Genomic DNA, 15,659 nt, shown 5'->3' with positions numbered 1-15,659 from the left:
TTAATCAAATCAACAAAGAACATGACTTACGTGTTTTTCACTTTGGTATCATCAAATGCAAATGCCATGTGGCTGTTTTTGGAGAGGCCAAACTGCTTTCCTCCTTGTATAACTTCTGGTCTTATGTCGGCCGCACAACCCTTAAAGGAACAAGTCAAATCTACATTGAATTCTATATGCATTTTTTTAATTGCACAATTGTCAAGGGAATCCTTCACCAGCGACCTCCTTATCAAATTGTTTGTATAGTCAAATGGTGGTTCACCTAATAAAAATTATCTTTTTCTTTTGTAATTTAGAGGTTCTTATCGCAAGTTATGATACATTTTTTAACCCCTTACCGATGTCTGCTGTACGTGTCCAGAAGTCGGGTCTGTAAAGATAGCGACTGCTCCACAGAGGAGTGTTTGCCATAGCTGGTGGTTTTTTGCAGTTTCACACAGCAGACACCAGTAGCGTAGCTAATTTCTGCCATGGCCGATAATGCTGATATCAGACATTTAACCCCTCAGATGTCATGGTCCATTGTGACCATGGCAAATGAGGTGGCCCTCCCTGGGAGCGATCGGGGGAGCCATTTGTTCCCTGTGATAGCCTTGGTCCCTCTGAAGGATACCAGGCCATAACAGCAGTAAGCAGGTGTCAGGGGTCCATAGGAACATAGTGCAACTCAAATGGTCTAACAATTGCTTGTTAAAGTCACCTTAAAGGACTTAAAATATGCGCAAAAGAAAAGTGAAAAAAAGTTTTAAAAAATCTAAAAATATATGAAAATTCAATTTACCCTTTTCCCAATAGTAAAAATAAAAATAAACAATAAAATAAAGATCATGTGCACCTCCACATCCCAAAATGCCCATACTATTAAAATCTAAATGTATTTATCCCATACAGTGAATTCCTTAACTGAAAAAAAAAAATCAACATAGCCAATTCACCTTTTTTTGATGCTTCACCTACCCCAAAAATGTAATAAAAAGTGATCAAAAAGGCTAACACACTACAAAATGGAAATGACTAGTGTTGATTGAGCACCAAAGTGCTTGTGTGCTTGAGTAGAACACTTTGCGATGCTCGGGTGTTCTACCGAGCACAATGGTAGTCAATGGGAGAACCCCATACACCCCCTGCTCTGACTCCATATATAGCTATATCCATATATGGAGTCAGTGCTTGGAGACACCCAGTGTATTTAAATCTAATTTCTGAAAAGTTTCTGCCAGGATTTGAACTCCCAACCCCCCCTTTGTACATTAGAGGCAAGGACCTTATCCACTCAGCTATAAATCTGAATGCTAAACTGTGTCAGAACAGCAGAAGAACATTGCTATTCTGCAGAAGACTTATTTTATATTTCTGTGCAGGTTAACATGTAGCCCTATAGTGTAGCGGTCAATGTCCTTGCCTCTAATGTACAACGTTGGGAGTTCAAATCCTGGCAGAAACATTTATAATTATATGAGTTTTTAGCCATAATATATTTACATATATTATTATATATTTATAATATATTATAATATATGTAAATATATTATGGCTAAAAACATCAGTAGTAGTTTCCCACATAGTATGCATTCATATACAGTCCTGATCAAAAGTTTAAGACCATTTGAAAAATGGCAAAAAATCATATTTAGCATGGCTGGATCTTAACAAGAAGAAATGGGAGTGAGATTAAAAAAAAATTGAGCGTTCAATTTAATGAAAACAACAAATAAACTGAAACAGGCTGTTTTTCAACTGATCAAAAGTTTAGGACCACACCTCCAAAAAAACTCCTAAACCCCCCAAAACAGAAATTCAACTTCCAAACATGAACTCAGTAATGAGTAGCTCAGCCGTTATTGTTTATCACTTCAAAAATTTGTTTCGGCATGCTTGATGGAAGCGTTTCCATGAGGTGAGTGGGAACATTTCTCCGAGTGGTGAAGACGGCCGCACGAAGGCCATCTACTGTCTGGAACTGTTGTCCATTTTTGTAAACTTCCCTTGCCATCCATCCCCAAAGGTTCTCAATTGGATTTAGATCAGGGGAACACGCAGGATGGGCCAAAAGAGTGATGTTATTCTCCTGGAAGAAGTCCCTTGTCCTGCGGGCATTACATAGTAACATAGTACATAAGGCCGAAAAAAGACATTTGTCCATCCAGTTCGGCCTGTTATCAAGTTGCATCCAGAGGAAGGCAAAAGTTGATCCAGAGGAAGGCAAAAAAAAAACCTGTGAGGTAGAAGCCAATTTTCCCCACTTTAGGGGAATAAAAAATTCCTTCCCGACTCCAATCAGGCAATCAGAATAACTCCCTGGATCAACGACCCCTCTCTAGTAGCTATAGCCTGTAATATTATTAAGCTCCAGAAATACATCCAGGCCCCTCTTGAATTCCTTTATTGTACTTACCATCACCACCTCCTCAGGCAGAGAGTTCCATAGTCTCACTGCTCTTACCGTAAAGAATCCTTTTCTATGTTTGTGTACAAACCTTATTTCCTCCAGATGCAGAGGATGTCCCCTCGTCACAGTCACAGTCCTGGGGATAAATAGCTGATGGGATAGATCTCTGTACTGACCCCTGATATATTTATACATATTAATTAGATCTCCCCTCAGTCGTCTTTTTTCTAAAGTGAATAGCCCTAATTGTAATAATCTTTCAGGGTACTGTAGTTGCCCCATTCCAGTTATTACTTTAGATGCCCTCCTCTGGACCTTCTCCAGCTCTGCTATGTCTGCCTTGTGTACAGGAGCCCAAAACTGTACACAGTACTCCATGTGTGGTCTGACTAGCGATTTGTAAAGTAGTAGGACTATGTTCTTGTCACGGGAATCTATGCCCCTTCTGATGCAACCCATTATCTTATTGGCCTTGGCAGCAGCTGCCTGACATTGGTTTTTGCAGCTTAGTTTGCTGTTTATTAAAATTCCTAGATCCTTTTCCATGTCAGTGTTACCGAGTGTTTTACCATTTAGTATGTACGGGTGACTTGCATTTTTCCTTCCCATGTGCATAACTTTACATTTATCAGTGTTAAACCTCATCTGCCACTTATCTGCCCAAGCCTCCAATCTATCCAGATCCCTCTGTAGTAGTATACTATCCTCATCAGTGTAAATTACTTTACACAGTTTAGTGTCATCTGCGAAAATTGATACTTTACAATGCAAGCCTTCTACAAGATCATTAATAAATATATTGAAGAGAATAGCGCCCAATACTGACCCCTGAGGTACCCCACTAGTGACAGTGACCCAATCTGAGTGTGTACCTTTAATAACCACCCCCAGTTTTCTATCACTGAGCCAGTTACTTAACCACATACAGACGTTTTCTCCCAGTCCGAGCATTCTCATTTTATATACTAACCTTTTATGTGGTACAGTGTCAAATGCTTTGGAGAAGTCCAGATATACGAATATACGACATCCATTGATTCGCCGCTGTCAAGTCTAGAGCTTACCTCCTCATAGAAACTGATTAAATTAGTTTGACATGACCGATCCCTCACGAAGCCATGCTGATATGGCGTTATTTGCTTATTTCCGTTGAGATGCTCTAATATAGCATCTCTCAGAAAACCTTCAAACAGTTTACCCACAACAGATGTTAAACTTACCAGCCTATAGTTTCCAGGCTCTGTTTTTGGCCCCCTTTTGAATATTGGCACCACATTTGCCATGCGCCAATCCTGTGGGACATTCCCTGTCAGTATAAAGTCTGCAAATATCAGAAATAAGGGTCTGGCTATGACATTACTTAATTTCCTTTAGGATACGGGGGTGTATGCCATCCGGTCCTGGCGATTTGTCTATTTTAATCATTGTGTACTGTAGCGTTGTCCTGTTAAAAAACCCAGTTGTTACCACACAGACGAGGGCCCTCAGTCATGAGGAATGCTCTCTGCAATGTCTGGACATAGCCAGCGGCCGTTTGACGCCCCTGCACTTCCTGAAGCTCCATTGTTTCACTGAAGGAAAAAGCACCCCAGACAATTATGGCACCCCCTCCAATGTGGCGCATAGAAAACATCTCAGGTGGGATCTGCTTGTCATGCCAGTAATGTTGGAAACCATCAGGACCATCAAGGTTACATTTTTTCTCATCAGAGAATAAAACTTTCTTCCACCTTTGAATGTCCCAAGTCCAAACGAGCAGTTCTGTGGCGTTCAAGGAGACGAGGTCTTTGAAGACGTTTTTTTGTTTTTGAAGCCCTTTAGTCTCAGATGCTGTCTGATGGTTATGGGGCTGCAGTCAGCACCAGTAAGGGCCTTAATTTGGGTCCAGGATCGTCCAGTGTCTTGACGAACAGCCAATCGGATCCTCCGGCTCAGTGCTGATTTTTTGGGGTCTTCCACTGGACTTTTTTTTATTCCATAACCCTCAGGATCATTTAAGAAATTCCAAATTACTGTCTTAGTGCATCCCACCTCAGCAGCGATGGTGCGCTGTGAGAGACCCTGCTTATACAGTTCAACAACCCGACCACGTTCAAAAAGGGAGAGTTTTTTTGCCTTTGCCATCACAACATGTGACTACCTGACAGAAAATGATAATGAATCCACATCTTTGCACAGATTTGGCCTTTTAAAGGCATGTGGTCCTAAAATTTTGATCAGCTCAAAAACATTCAATTTTTTTTTCAATATTTTCAATTTAATTGAATGCTTAAAAAATGTTATGTCTCACTCTCATTTCTTCTTGTTGCATGTTGAAGCTCTACTTGGAACCTTGTTAAGATCCAACAACGTAAAATATGATTTTTTAGCAGTTTTTCAAGTAGTCTTAAACTTTTGATCAGGACTGTATATCAGAAGTATCCTTTTATCTATATATGTATATATATATATATATATATATATATATATATATATATATATTATTTTTATTATTATTATTTTTAAATAATGAAACATTTATTTTGTGCCATAAATTTTTTACAATTAATAAATAAAAATATTAAATATATAAATTTAATCTCTATTTCTGAAATGTTTCTGCCAGGATTTGAACTACCAACCTTGGATATTAGAGGCATTGACCTTATCCTCTCAGCTATAAAGGTGAATGCTAAACCATGTCAGAAAAACCTCATAGTTTTACTATGAGGTTTTTCCGACACAGTTTAGCATTCAGCTTTACAGTTGAGTGGATAAGGTCCTTGCCTCTAATGTACAAGGGGGGTTGGGAGTGCAAATCCCGGCAGAAACTTTTCAGAAATAGATGCTAAATTGCATTTAAAGGGCTTCTGTCACCCCACTAAAGTGATATTTTTTTTTTGGGCTAGTGAAATTAGTTATATTGCGATATATGACAATATAATTGTGTTACTTACTTTGATCCAGCAGTTTCTGCAAAAAACGAAGTTTTATCATATGTAAATTCGGTCTCTAACAGCAAGTAGGGCGTCTACTTGCTGCTAGCTGCTGCAGAAATCCGCCCCCTCGTCGTGTTGATTGACAGGGCCAGCCGGGATCTCCTCCTCCAGCCAGCCCTGTCGGCATTTCAAAAATCGCGCGCCTCTGTTGATTCGGCGCAGGCGCTCTGAGATGAGGAGGCTCGTCTCCTCAGCACTCCCTCAGTGCGCCTGCGCCGATGACGTCTTCTATTTCGGTGATGTCATCGGCGCAGGCGCACTGAGGGAGTTCTGAGGAGACGAGCCTCCTCATCTCAGAGCGCCTGCGCCGAATCAACAGAGGCGCGCGATTTTTGAAATGCCGACAGGGCTGGCCGGAGGAGGAGATCCCGGCTGGCCCTGTCAATCAACACGACGAGGGGGCGGATTTCTGCAGCAGCTAGCAGCAAGTAGCCGCCCTACTTGCTGTTAGAGACCGAATTTACATATGATAAAACTTCGTTTTTTGCAGAAACTGCTGGATCAAAGTAAGTAACACAATTATATTGTCATATATCGCAATATAACTAATTTCACTAGCCCAAAAAAAAAAATCACTTTAGTGGAGTGACAGAAGCCCTTTAAATACACTGGCTCGGGCACACGCGGTGTTCGGCCGAGCATAGCAATGCTCGAGCAAAACTGGTGTTTGGCCGAGCATGCTCAATCAACACTAGAAATGACTGATCCCCCTTGCAAAAAAATGAGTCCCCACAATACTCCCTAGATGTAAATATAAAACGTTATGGGGGTCAGAATATGGAGATGCAAAGCAAAAATCATTAAAACACAAGAAAAACTATATAAATGTGGTATCGCTGTTCTTGTACTGACCTGGAGAATAAGGGGAACAAGTCAGTTTGACCACATATGGAATGCTGTAAAAACAAAACTTGCAAAACTAAGGCAGAATTGTGCTTTTTTTCCCTATCTTACCCACTACATCATTTGCTGTACTAAATTGTGCCATTAGAAGTACAACTTGTCCAACAAAGCACTCATACATCTATGTGAATGTAAAAATAACAAAAGTTGTGGCTCTGGGAAGGCAAGAGGTAAAAAAATAAAAATGCAAAACCAGAAAATCTGAGGGTCTTGCAGGGATTAATATGCAAATTAGATGGTGCAATGAGGGAATCATCATTGCTCTTGCTGTACCCAAGCTTTACTAATTTCTTTGGCCAGCCCCTCCCTTGCTGCCTTTTCATCGCCTGGCCCTGTCAATCAAAACAGCCAAGGTAGGGCTGGCTACAGAAATATACTAAAGACATAATTTACATATTAAGAATAAGTATCATAATGGGAACAGATCCTCAGAGCAACAAAAGAAAATGAGCTTTTAATCAGGTAAACTACAGCTATGTGTCTATGTAAACAGTTGGATATAGAGGATGCTGGTGACAGACTCCCTTTAATAAAACTTTATTGTTTTAAAGAAAGAGTAGAAATATTAGCTATATACAGTATACAGTTCAAGTTTTCTACTTTACAAAATACTATCCCTACTATAATGCGTAAACTACTCCTAAACAGTATGACTGGGCTTACACACTACAATTGACAAAGATCTAACAAGGATAAACTTTAAAGGGAACCTGTCACCGGGATTTTAGGTATAGAGCTGAGGACATGGGTTGCTAGATGGACGTTAGCACATCCGCAATACCCAGTCCCCATAGCTCTGTGTGCTTTTATTGTGTATAAAAACGATTTGATACATATGAGATGATTCAGAGCTTGAAAATAAGACTCTTCTCTGGTCACACAAGTAAGATATGACTCTTATATGTTAATTTGCATATGTATCAAATTATTATTTTTTTGCACAATTAAAGCACAGAGAGATTTGGGGACTGGGTATTGCGGATGTGCTAGTGGCCATCTAGCAACCCATGTCCTCAGCTCTATACCCAAAATCCCGGTGACAGGTTGCCTTTAAATTTGAGTTTTTCTGAAGATATTTAAAGTTTTTAGTTACCAAATTAAAGGGGTTTGTTCACACAAAATATTATGAATTTTCAATAAGAATAATTTCTATGTGTAGACATAGTATAGTATAGTATACTTGCTATGGTGCCCACTGGTGTTCCGTGGACTCTATCAGGGAACAAGAAGAATCTACTACAATCTTACCAATTGTAAGAATCACCTGCCCCTGGGTACTGAACATGTGAGACCACTGGCCATTGACATATTAGGGGGACTTTTTGTTGGGCCCTTATACAATGACCAAATTTCCCTGTTTGCAATAATCAGTGTTCATATCAGCAATAGTCATGTGTTGTAGATTTGTTAAAACACTGTGATGGGTGAGGTCAGCTAGAACAATATTCTATGTCGCTGCTCTTGTATATGCAATATATTTTTGGCCAATGCTTTTTATTCATAGATTGGAATTTTTATTCACGGCTTTCTAACTGTGAGTATCGATTCCCTTTTTTGTCAATTGCATACAAACACAAGTAACTGCAAAAAGTATGGAAATATTCAAGCAAATTTGAAAATGGAGTGCTTGTTGTTTATATGCTCTAATGTCAGAATTATTTTATTTGTTCAACACCCTAAATATTATAAGCTATATACAATTAACTATCGAGCTAATACATTAAACGTGATCCAAAACATGTCAGGTAATTGCACCCTAATGCATTACTAAGATTTTGTGATTTTTTTTTATATTTTTTGTTCATTACATTATTTACTATTTACTATACCTTTTGGTTATAGGGATACAAAATATGTGGATGTTTTTGAGGTTTATTCAAAGGTTTTTGGTTTTAGGGCTCATGAACATGGCCGTAACTGTTTTTGCGATTAGAAAATTGCAGATCCATGAAACACGGATACCCTTCGTGTGTGTTCCGCGTTTTGCGGAACGGAATATCCTGCCCTCTATAGAACTGTCCTATCCTTGTCCATAAAACAGACAAGGCTAGGACATGTTCTATTTTTTTGTGGTGCCATGGAACAGACATACGGATGCAGACAGCACATGGTGTGCTGTCCGCATCTTTTGCGGCCCTATTGAAGTGAATGGGTCTGCTTTCAACTAGTAAAAAATGCGGATCAGATGCGGACCATAATTATGTTTATTGTGCAAAACTTACTTTTGAGCAGCACATTTTAATTTCTAAAATGTATTCTCTAGATGGTAGTATATGTTAGTAAACATGCACAAACATTTGCTATAGGATATCTAAAGTTTGCTCTTAATCTGAACAAATCGCCAAGTTTGGCCAATATACATTATATATATATATATATATATATATATATATATATGACAATTTTAGTGAGACCAACTGACCATCAAATTGTACATGGTGAGGCAGAAGTCTTGGGACATAAGGATCCAGTTACTGGATTTCAACATGCCTAATCCTTTTTTTCTCAAGAAAAAAAAGCCAAGCCCTGTATAGGGTGAATTGGGTGAGATAGCAGTTGGCTAACCAGGTGATAGTCCATCAAGAAAAGGGCTGGTTCTAGGACTGGGAGAGGGTGTGATGGTATGTTGCACCACCTTGGTACCTAAAGGGGAGTGTGCCAAGCAGACACTATTAAGTAATCAGCACTTCCATTGTGGAAGCACTCGTCTCTCACTATTCCACAGTTTTTCTATCCTCAGGACGGCAATACAGTTGATTGTTGTGGAGGGGTATGGGAATGGGGTATGGGTCTTATGAGCATTGAGGATCTGAGCTGAGGTCTGATTGTGGGTTTAATTAACCCTTTCATGACCGGGCCCAAAAAAGGTCTGAATGTTTTGTGCACGTGGTGGTTAAGTGACTGTAGCTTTTTTATTTGTTTGACTACCAAAATAATTTAAACATTTATTTATTTGAGACTTAGAGACTTTTAGAGATTTTTTTTCCTTTTTTTAGGTGGTTTAATTTGGAGGAAAACCGCTAATTATAAAATTTTTTTTTTTTTTCTAATTATAGCTTTTTATTTCTTAAATATTAAAAATGACACAAAAATTAATTATTACAATGGGTTCCCTATTTTTGTGATGTTTTCATATGTAGCATGTATAGGTTTGAGTTAACGGGGAGACTATGGTGACGGTTTCTGTTAGCGCAGAATTTTATCATTTTTTTTTCTAATTTGTATTTTTTATTATTATTATTATTTTTGCCACATAATATGTCCCCCAGGAGGTCATACATTTTTTCCTTTTTTCCCCACAGTTTCCACTGTAACTGGGGCATCTACAGGAGCCCCAGTTACAGGGGAAAGCAGCCCCTGTGGCTTCACACATAGGCAGAGCTGATCATGGTCTCCTTAGACCCTGCAGCTCTGCTCCTGCCCCTGTCCCAGACACCCACGGCAGTCACGTGATCACCAGGACTAACATAAGAAGCGGCTCTGCCGCTTCCTGCTCTCCACCATGAACTCAGGTACCACTCTACTGACAGCACAGGAGAAGGCAGAAGTGGTAATAAACTGCTCTTGTTTTCTCCTCAGGGTCCCTGCTGTGTCTGTCAGCTGGGACTTGACCTGCTAGATTGCAGGAGCTTTAATCCCAATGCTGATCAGCACTTATATGTGCAGATAGGACATATATACACACACAGGGCAGTCTGGAAGGGGTTAACATTGGAGGTCTGAGCTGAGGTCTGATTAACAAAGGGGCTATGAGCTGTGGTCTGATGAAAAATATAGCCTAGGCGCGTCTTATCGGCAGGTGCATCTTATAGGGTGACATATATGGTATATTCAAAAGATAACATGCTGGCAGCCACTACTAGAGGGAGCCTACAACATACCTGCATATCCTTATGCATTTAACTCAATACTAAGTCATTATGCAGTAGGCTCTTTAGCTTCCCCTGACAGCAGTTAGGTAGCATATTGTTTTGTTAAATCTATAGTATGTTTGGGGTTCTGTATAAGAAAATACTGTTGCTCTGAATACTTTAAAGGCATATTAGAAAGGCAATCAGCACAGAAATTTGAAGCTATTTGGCATTCAACGCCAGGCAATCAACTTTAAACATGTCCAGATCCTATTCATGTTTTATGCTCTGGTTTCTATCTAGACAAGACAATGGACCTGATTTATCATGCCTTTACTCCAGAATTTTGTCTTCAAAAAGTCATAAAATTAGTCTTTGTCTTTTGTAACTTTTTGGGTTCTCTTGCACAACAATTTTGATTATTTTCGCATGTTGACACCATTCACTCTCGTTTTAAAATATGGGTAGGAAAGTGGTCATGTTTAGCTATGTTGATAAGTTTGGCTCCATAGTTATCACTGAGATTTTTTTTTTTAAGTTTCAAAAATAAATCGCACTCTCACTCCAGTAGGAGAGTGGAGCAGGAAAACTGGAGTAAATTTTCTAGACAAAAGTGTTAGGTTTAAGGATGAGACAAATTTATCAAACAACATTTGATAAATGTGGAATAAAGTACTCAAGAAAAACTGACTTCAAATATTCGCTTAATGATAAATTGTATGTTCCTGATGTAAGCAGTAATCAGAAGAACCCCATTTCTGATTGAACCCCATGCCTATTGTGATTGTGTAGATTGGCAGAGACATTTTCTAGTCTGGCACACTAGGACACATTTCCATTTCTCTTGATATAGGAGACCCTGGAAGATAATTGTAAGTTGAGGCAGTCCTGTCATATCCTCCATTCTGCTCTCAGTACACAGGAATAAAAGAAGAAGTAAATCGAAATGATTAGGTCTGTGTCACTGGAAAGCTAATACAGAGAAATGATAAAGAACTACATTAAGCAGGCAAGAGGGAATGGATACCGTTGTAGAATCAAGCTCATCTGTGATATTGGCACTCTTCACTTCAGTGGTGTCAGGCTCCTACGGTGCAGCAAATAAGAGGCAAAGCAGCTGTTAGAATCGCCATACTTACAAGGCAAAATCAACACAAGTCTAGCACGAGTAGCATTTCAGTGAATATAATGCGTTCACATTGTATTTCAATAAACACTATGAACTAGTACATTTCATATACATCATTGAGTTATCTAACAGTTTACATAGAGGCATCATGATAACTAGCTGTATGAATAAGTTAAATATAAATATATCAATTTAGAAACACATTAATAAAGACTTGTGAACGCATATACTTCCAAGGCAAAAATAGTTTTTCTTGCATGATCTCGTTTGTATCAGTTGCATTCATTTCATGTAACTTCAGGCAGACAAGTAACATTCTTAGACCAATGTCACAGGAGCCAAATATCTGCTTGTTGTATGACCTGGGGTTACACATAACTTAGGGCTGGGCCACCAGAGTACCAGAGGAACTTCTGATGGGTCCAGACCCAAACACAATAATGGAGATCAAAAGCCCAGCAGCAGAGTGGGTTGCCAAGGGTACACCAGTAAAATTAATTCTGGGGGCCCATTTTACAGCTACATTCTGATATCTGCTCATAGAGCGGCAGGCAGCAACAAGACGCTACAAGATGATTAATTATGGGGGTCCCTACACTGACTTCAAGAAGGTGGGTCGCAGGGGAATGAGGATACTAACTGTCCTCCCTTTTACCCATCAGTCACCTCAGCCAGCTGATGCATCTATTATAATAAACTAGTTTGATAAATAATCTACCCAGGTTTTTATATGAACATACGTTGGTTGAGATGCTGTACACTGCCTATCTGTATAAGATGCAGTCGCACTACTTTTCCATGTGCCACTTGTGCAAGCGGTCAAGGACTAGAGGCCCACCTTACTCAGGGGCCCACCAGGGGATTCACTTGTTCCCCTGTGGACCTGTCTGAGCCTGCTCAGTAGAAACTAACCCTATTTTAAGTTGACATAATTTTGAGCCCATTGCATCCCAGTCTGACTCTGCTTACATAATGCAAGCAATATAAATTCAGCCCTTGTTACATTATAGCACGCATGCTGTCTACTAAAACTCATATGCCAAATCGCCACAGTTTATGTGAATTTTAGAACAGCCAGTCGTTTCATGACAATCTAGTAATCCATAAAAAGAGATTAGTGCCAAAATAGATAAATAGAGATTTTTTTATTAAAAAGTAAATTTATAAAATAATATGCGATTTTTTATTCCTCTTGGAGATATACAATTCCTCTTATAGAATTGCGAAAACATTGGAGGAAATAAAATCAATTTTTAGAGATTACTAATGTACATGACATCACTCCATGCAAATATTAAGGGCATTCTGACCTGAAGGAAGAAGGCCAAGACAATCTGGAGATTTATGGATCCCAGGACAACCACATGGTAAGATTTATTGGGGGGAAGGTACACCATAGGCCTTTCAACTAAACATTTGGCATTCAGTAATCAACATTAACAAGCTGAGTCTATAGGTGGTTAAAGGTAAAGTAGTATTTAGGTAAATTGTAAAGATATTTCACCTGGTCTGTAAAATTGGGTACCATTACTATGTGCTGCAGTCTTAAAGATGCTGAAAAGCTGGTTAAAATGTGATATGATTCTGTGCCCTTAAGTCTTGTAAATCTACATCTGTTTCTAAAAGATAAATGATCTACTTTTTAATATACTGTAACAAAGTACTTACACTTGATGGGATAGGACCCGGGATGACCTGTGGTGGCTTGGTGGCTGATTCTTGAGATCCATCTTGGTCTATGCCTCCATCTTGCTCCTGTGTAAGGCACTGTCCAATATCTGCATTCTCAAATGATACAGGTTGTGCAAAGTCTGTTGGCCTAATAGGACAAAAAGGAATATTTAAGGATTTATGCGAGGATTTAGCTTATTCAAAACTAGTGCATACAACTTGCTTGTCATGTTATGTGACATGATATACTGTATATTGCCTTTAGTGTAAGAACAGCAAATTTCCATTAGAGAACAATTTAAAGCAGCTCTGTCACCAGGATCAACCCGATTAACCCAGACATACTGCCTGGTAGGGCTCCTCATGTTGATAAAAACTATACCTTTATTTTGTCTGTATGATAAACAGCTGCCGAGATATCTGTGTTTTTATTTATATGCAATTGAGAAGTTCAAGCACCAGGAGGGGGCGCTGAATCCTTTGAGCACTGCTTTGTAACACCCCCTGTGCTTTGCACACTCCCCCTCCCCTTGATTTACAGGGCTAGACGTGCTGAGGGTAGAGCTGTGTCCTAGCATCTACGTATCATATACCACACTGAGATCTGCTCAGAAATCGAATATACATATTACTGCTGTATTCACAAGCACAATATATGATTATAAAGACGCCACTAATATGTGTTAGCTTCTGAGCATAGAAAAAACAGGCTTCTCTGTGAGGTAATATTATAGCTTGGTGGTAAGTTGTCTGCCATGCACGTAGAAACCCGAAGTTCAGTTCCCATGAGAGATTTGCATAAACTTTTTGTTCTGTTATTTTTCTCTTACTTAACCCATAATAAAAGGCTATACTATAATAAATAATATATAATCATATAATAACAATTAAAGGCCTTACTATATATTAAGATCTTTTTTTTTTAGTCTTAAAAAACTAAAGCCTATTACTGGTTTATTCACAGGTACAATACATGATTATAACGAAACCAGCAATAATGTGTTTATTTTTTTAGCCTAAAAATATTATTCTCAATATGATAAGGATATATATATATATATATATATGTACCATATCGATCGGCACAAAGGTAAGTTTAAAGTGGCGTGCCCGTATTCTAGGGCTGGCGTCCCGTGAAGGTAGCAGTAAAGGAGGATCGGCACTCACTGTTAGTAATAATATTACTCTGTTTATTGCCATATATTAGACTAATATGAGGCAATAAGCAAAGTAATATTATTATTAACAGTGAGTGCCGATCCTCCTTTACTGCTATGATAAGGATATAGACTTTTTATGGGTTAAATGTGGAAGAAAAAAATCTAGAAGACTTTTTCACTACTCAAACCCGGAATCTCTACATGCAAACTCAAACACTTATCACCACGCTACAGCATTAACAAATAGTGATGCTTGTTTTTTGGCCAATACCCACATTGCAAAACCGCAGTAATTTGAGGTATAATAAATCCAGTCTTGGAGCATTGGCAGCTTAAAGACCACAGTTATTTCAAATGGGACTTTTGAGTGGAAGTCATATAAATATGTGCATCAACAGAATATAAGTCTGCAGACACGGACCCCAAGATCTACACATGGGGACTATATTTTGACACAGAGTATTTAACAATTGCAGAATTTTTTCAGCACTAGTAACTTCACCTTCCTGTTTAAAACAATTCAACTATACGAAAAGGTATCATCTAATTAAATGTTTCCTTCATAGAAACGCTATAACACAGCTTGCTTAACAGGATAATTTGACTAGACTGTACAAAATGTGTGTATCGTAAAGCTTACACTGCATTGATTAATAGGTCCCAAATGCATCCTTCAAATGGCGGTATGCTCTTGTAGTGGGGAAATTGTACATCAGACGGGATTCCACCTACAAAGAGCTTTTTCACACTTATGGAATAGCTAGCTGGTAATTTCAGTGTCTGGTTTCTATCCTCATCGACTTGTACTGTTAGTATGCTGGAAAAAAATATATAAAAGAATTAAATGAGTCAAGTGAACCAGAACATCACAGAAATACAAATGTGGGCACGGCTCATGGTTGAAGATATCACAATATGTTAGATTCAGCCGCTAAGCATACTACTACATATTTTAATAACTCAGACCTAATCCCAAATTTGGTTCTTCTCTTATTCTCTGATTCTATTTTGATTGTAGGATGACTGCAAGAATCTTACAGCTTATGCCCTACCCCATAAAATCAGAATTAACCACAACATGCACAGTTTTAAGCGTTCACTAAAAACACATCTTTTCAGGGTGGCCTATCACCTTGATCTAACCTCCCATAGCCCATTTATCATTCTCTGAAGCGGAGCCTCCACTGCACCCAGAAGCACTTTGTATATTGGCTGCTGACCGGCTCATGTGGCTTTATATCTGCTCCCCTATTCTCCCAAGATGGCTGGACTATCGTACATAACAAGCACTTCTACCTTCTGTGTCACCCCTATCCCCTCATAGATTGTAAGCTCCTGTGAGCAGGGCCTTCATTCCTCTTGTTGTAATAATGGACTTGCCTGTTGCTATGTTATTTATGACTGTTTGTACATGAACCCCTGAATTGTAAGGCGCTGTGGAATATGTTGGCGCTATATAAGTAAAGATTATTATTATTACAGCTTCCATTTTATCTGAAACTTTATGTTAATACAATTAGCGTAAGAACCTGTTGAAGATTGTCTTTCGGCACAGCAGAGTATGCGATGATAAAA

General features: G+C 38.8%; 1 protein-coding gene across 1 annotated transcript in view; it reads right to left on the bottom strand.

Annotated features, from left to right (window-relative positions):
• The window catches only part of LAMA2 (laminin subunit alpha 2), a 772,405-nt gene that overhangs the window by 12,378 nt on the left and 744,368 nt on the right, over positions 1-15,659 (bottom strand). Inside the window, exons 55-58 of the mRNA XM_044291170.1 lie at positions 14,725-14,901; positions 12,922-13,072; positions 11,152-11,211; positions 31-140 (exon numbers count right to left, since the gene is read on the bottom strand). Coding sequence (XP_044147105.1) covers positions 31-140; positions 11,152-11,211; positions 12,922-13,072; positions 14,725-14,901 — 498 coding nt within the window. The remainder of the gene's footprint in view (positions 1-30; positions 141-11,151; positions 11,212-12,921; positions 13,073-14,724; positions 14,902-15,659) is intronic.

The sequence above is a fragment of the Bufo gargarizans genome, chromosome 4, assembly GCF_014858855.1.
Source record: "Bufo gargarizans isolate SCDJY-AF-19 chromosome 4, ASM1485885v1, whole genome shotgun sequence".
NCBI lineage: Eukaryota > Metazoa > Chordata > Amphibia > Anura > Bufonidae > Bufo > Bufo gargarizans.
The sequence above is the reverse complement of the archived record's forward strand: the minus strand, read 5'-3'. Positions and strand labels throughout refer to the sequence as shown.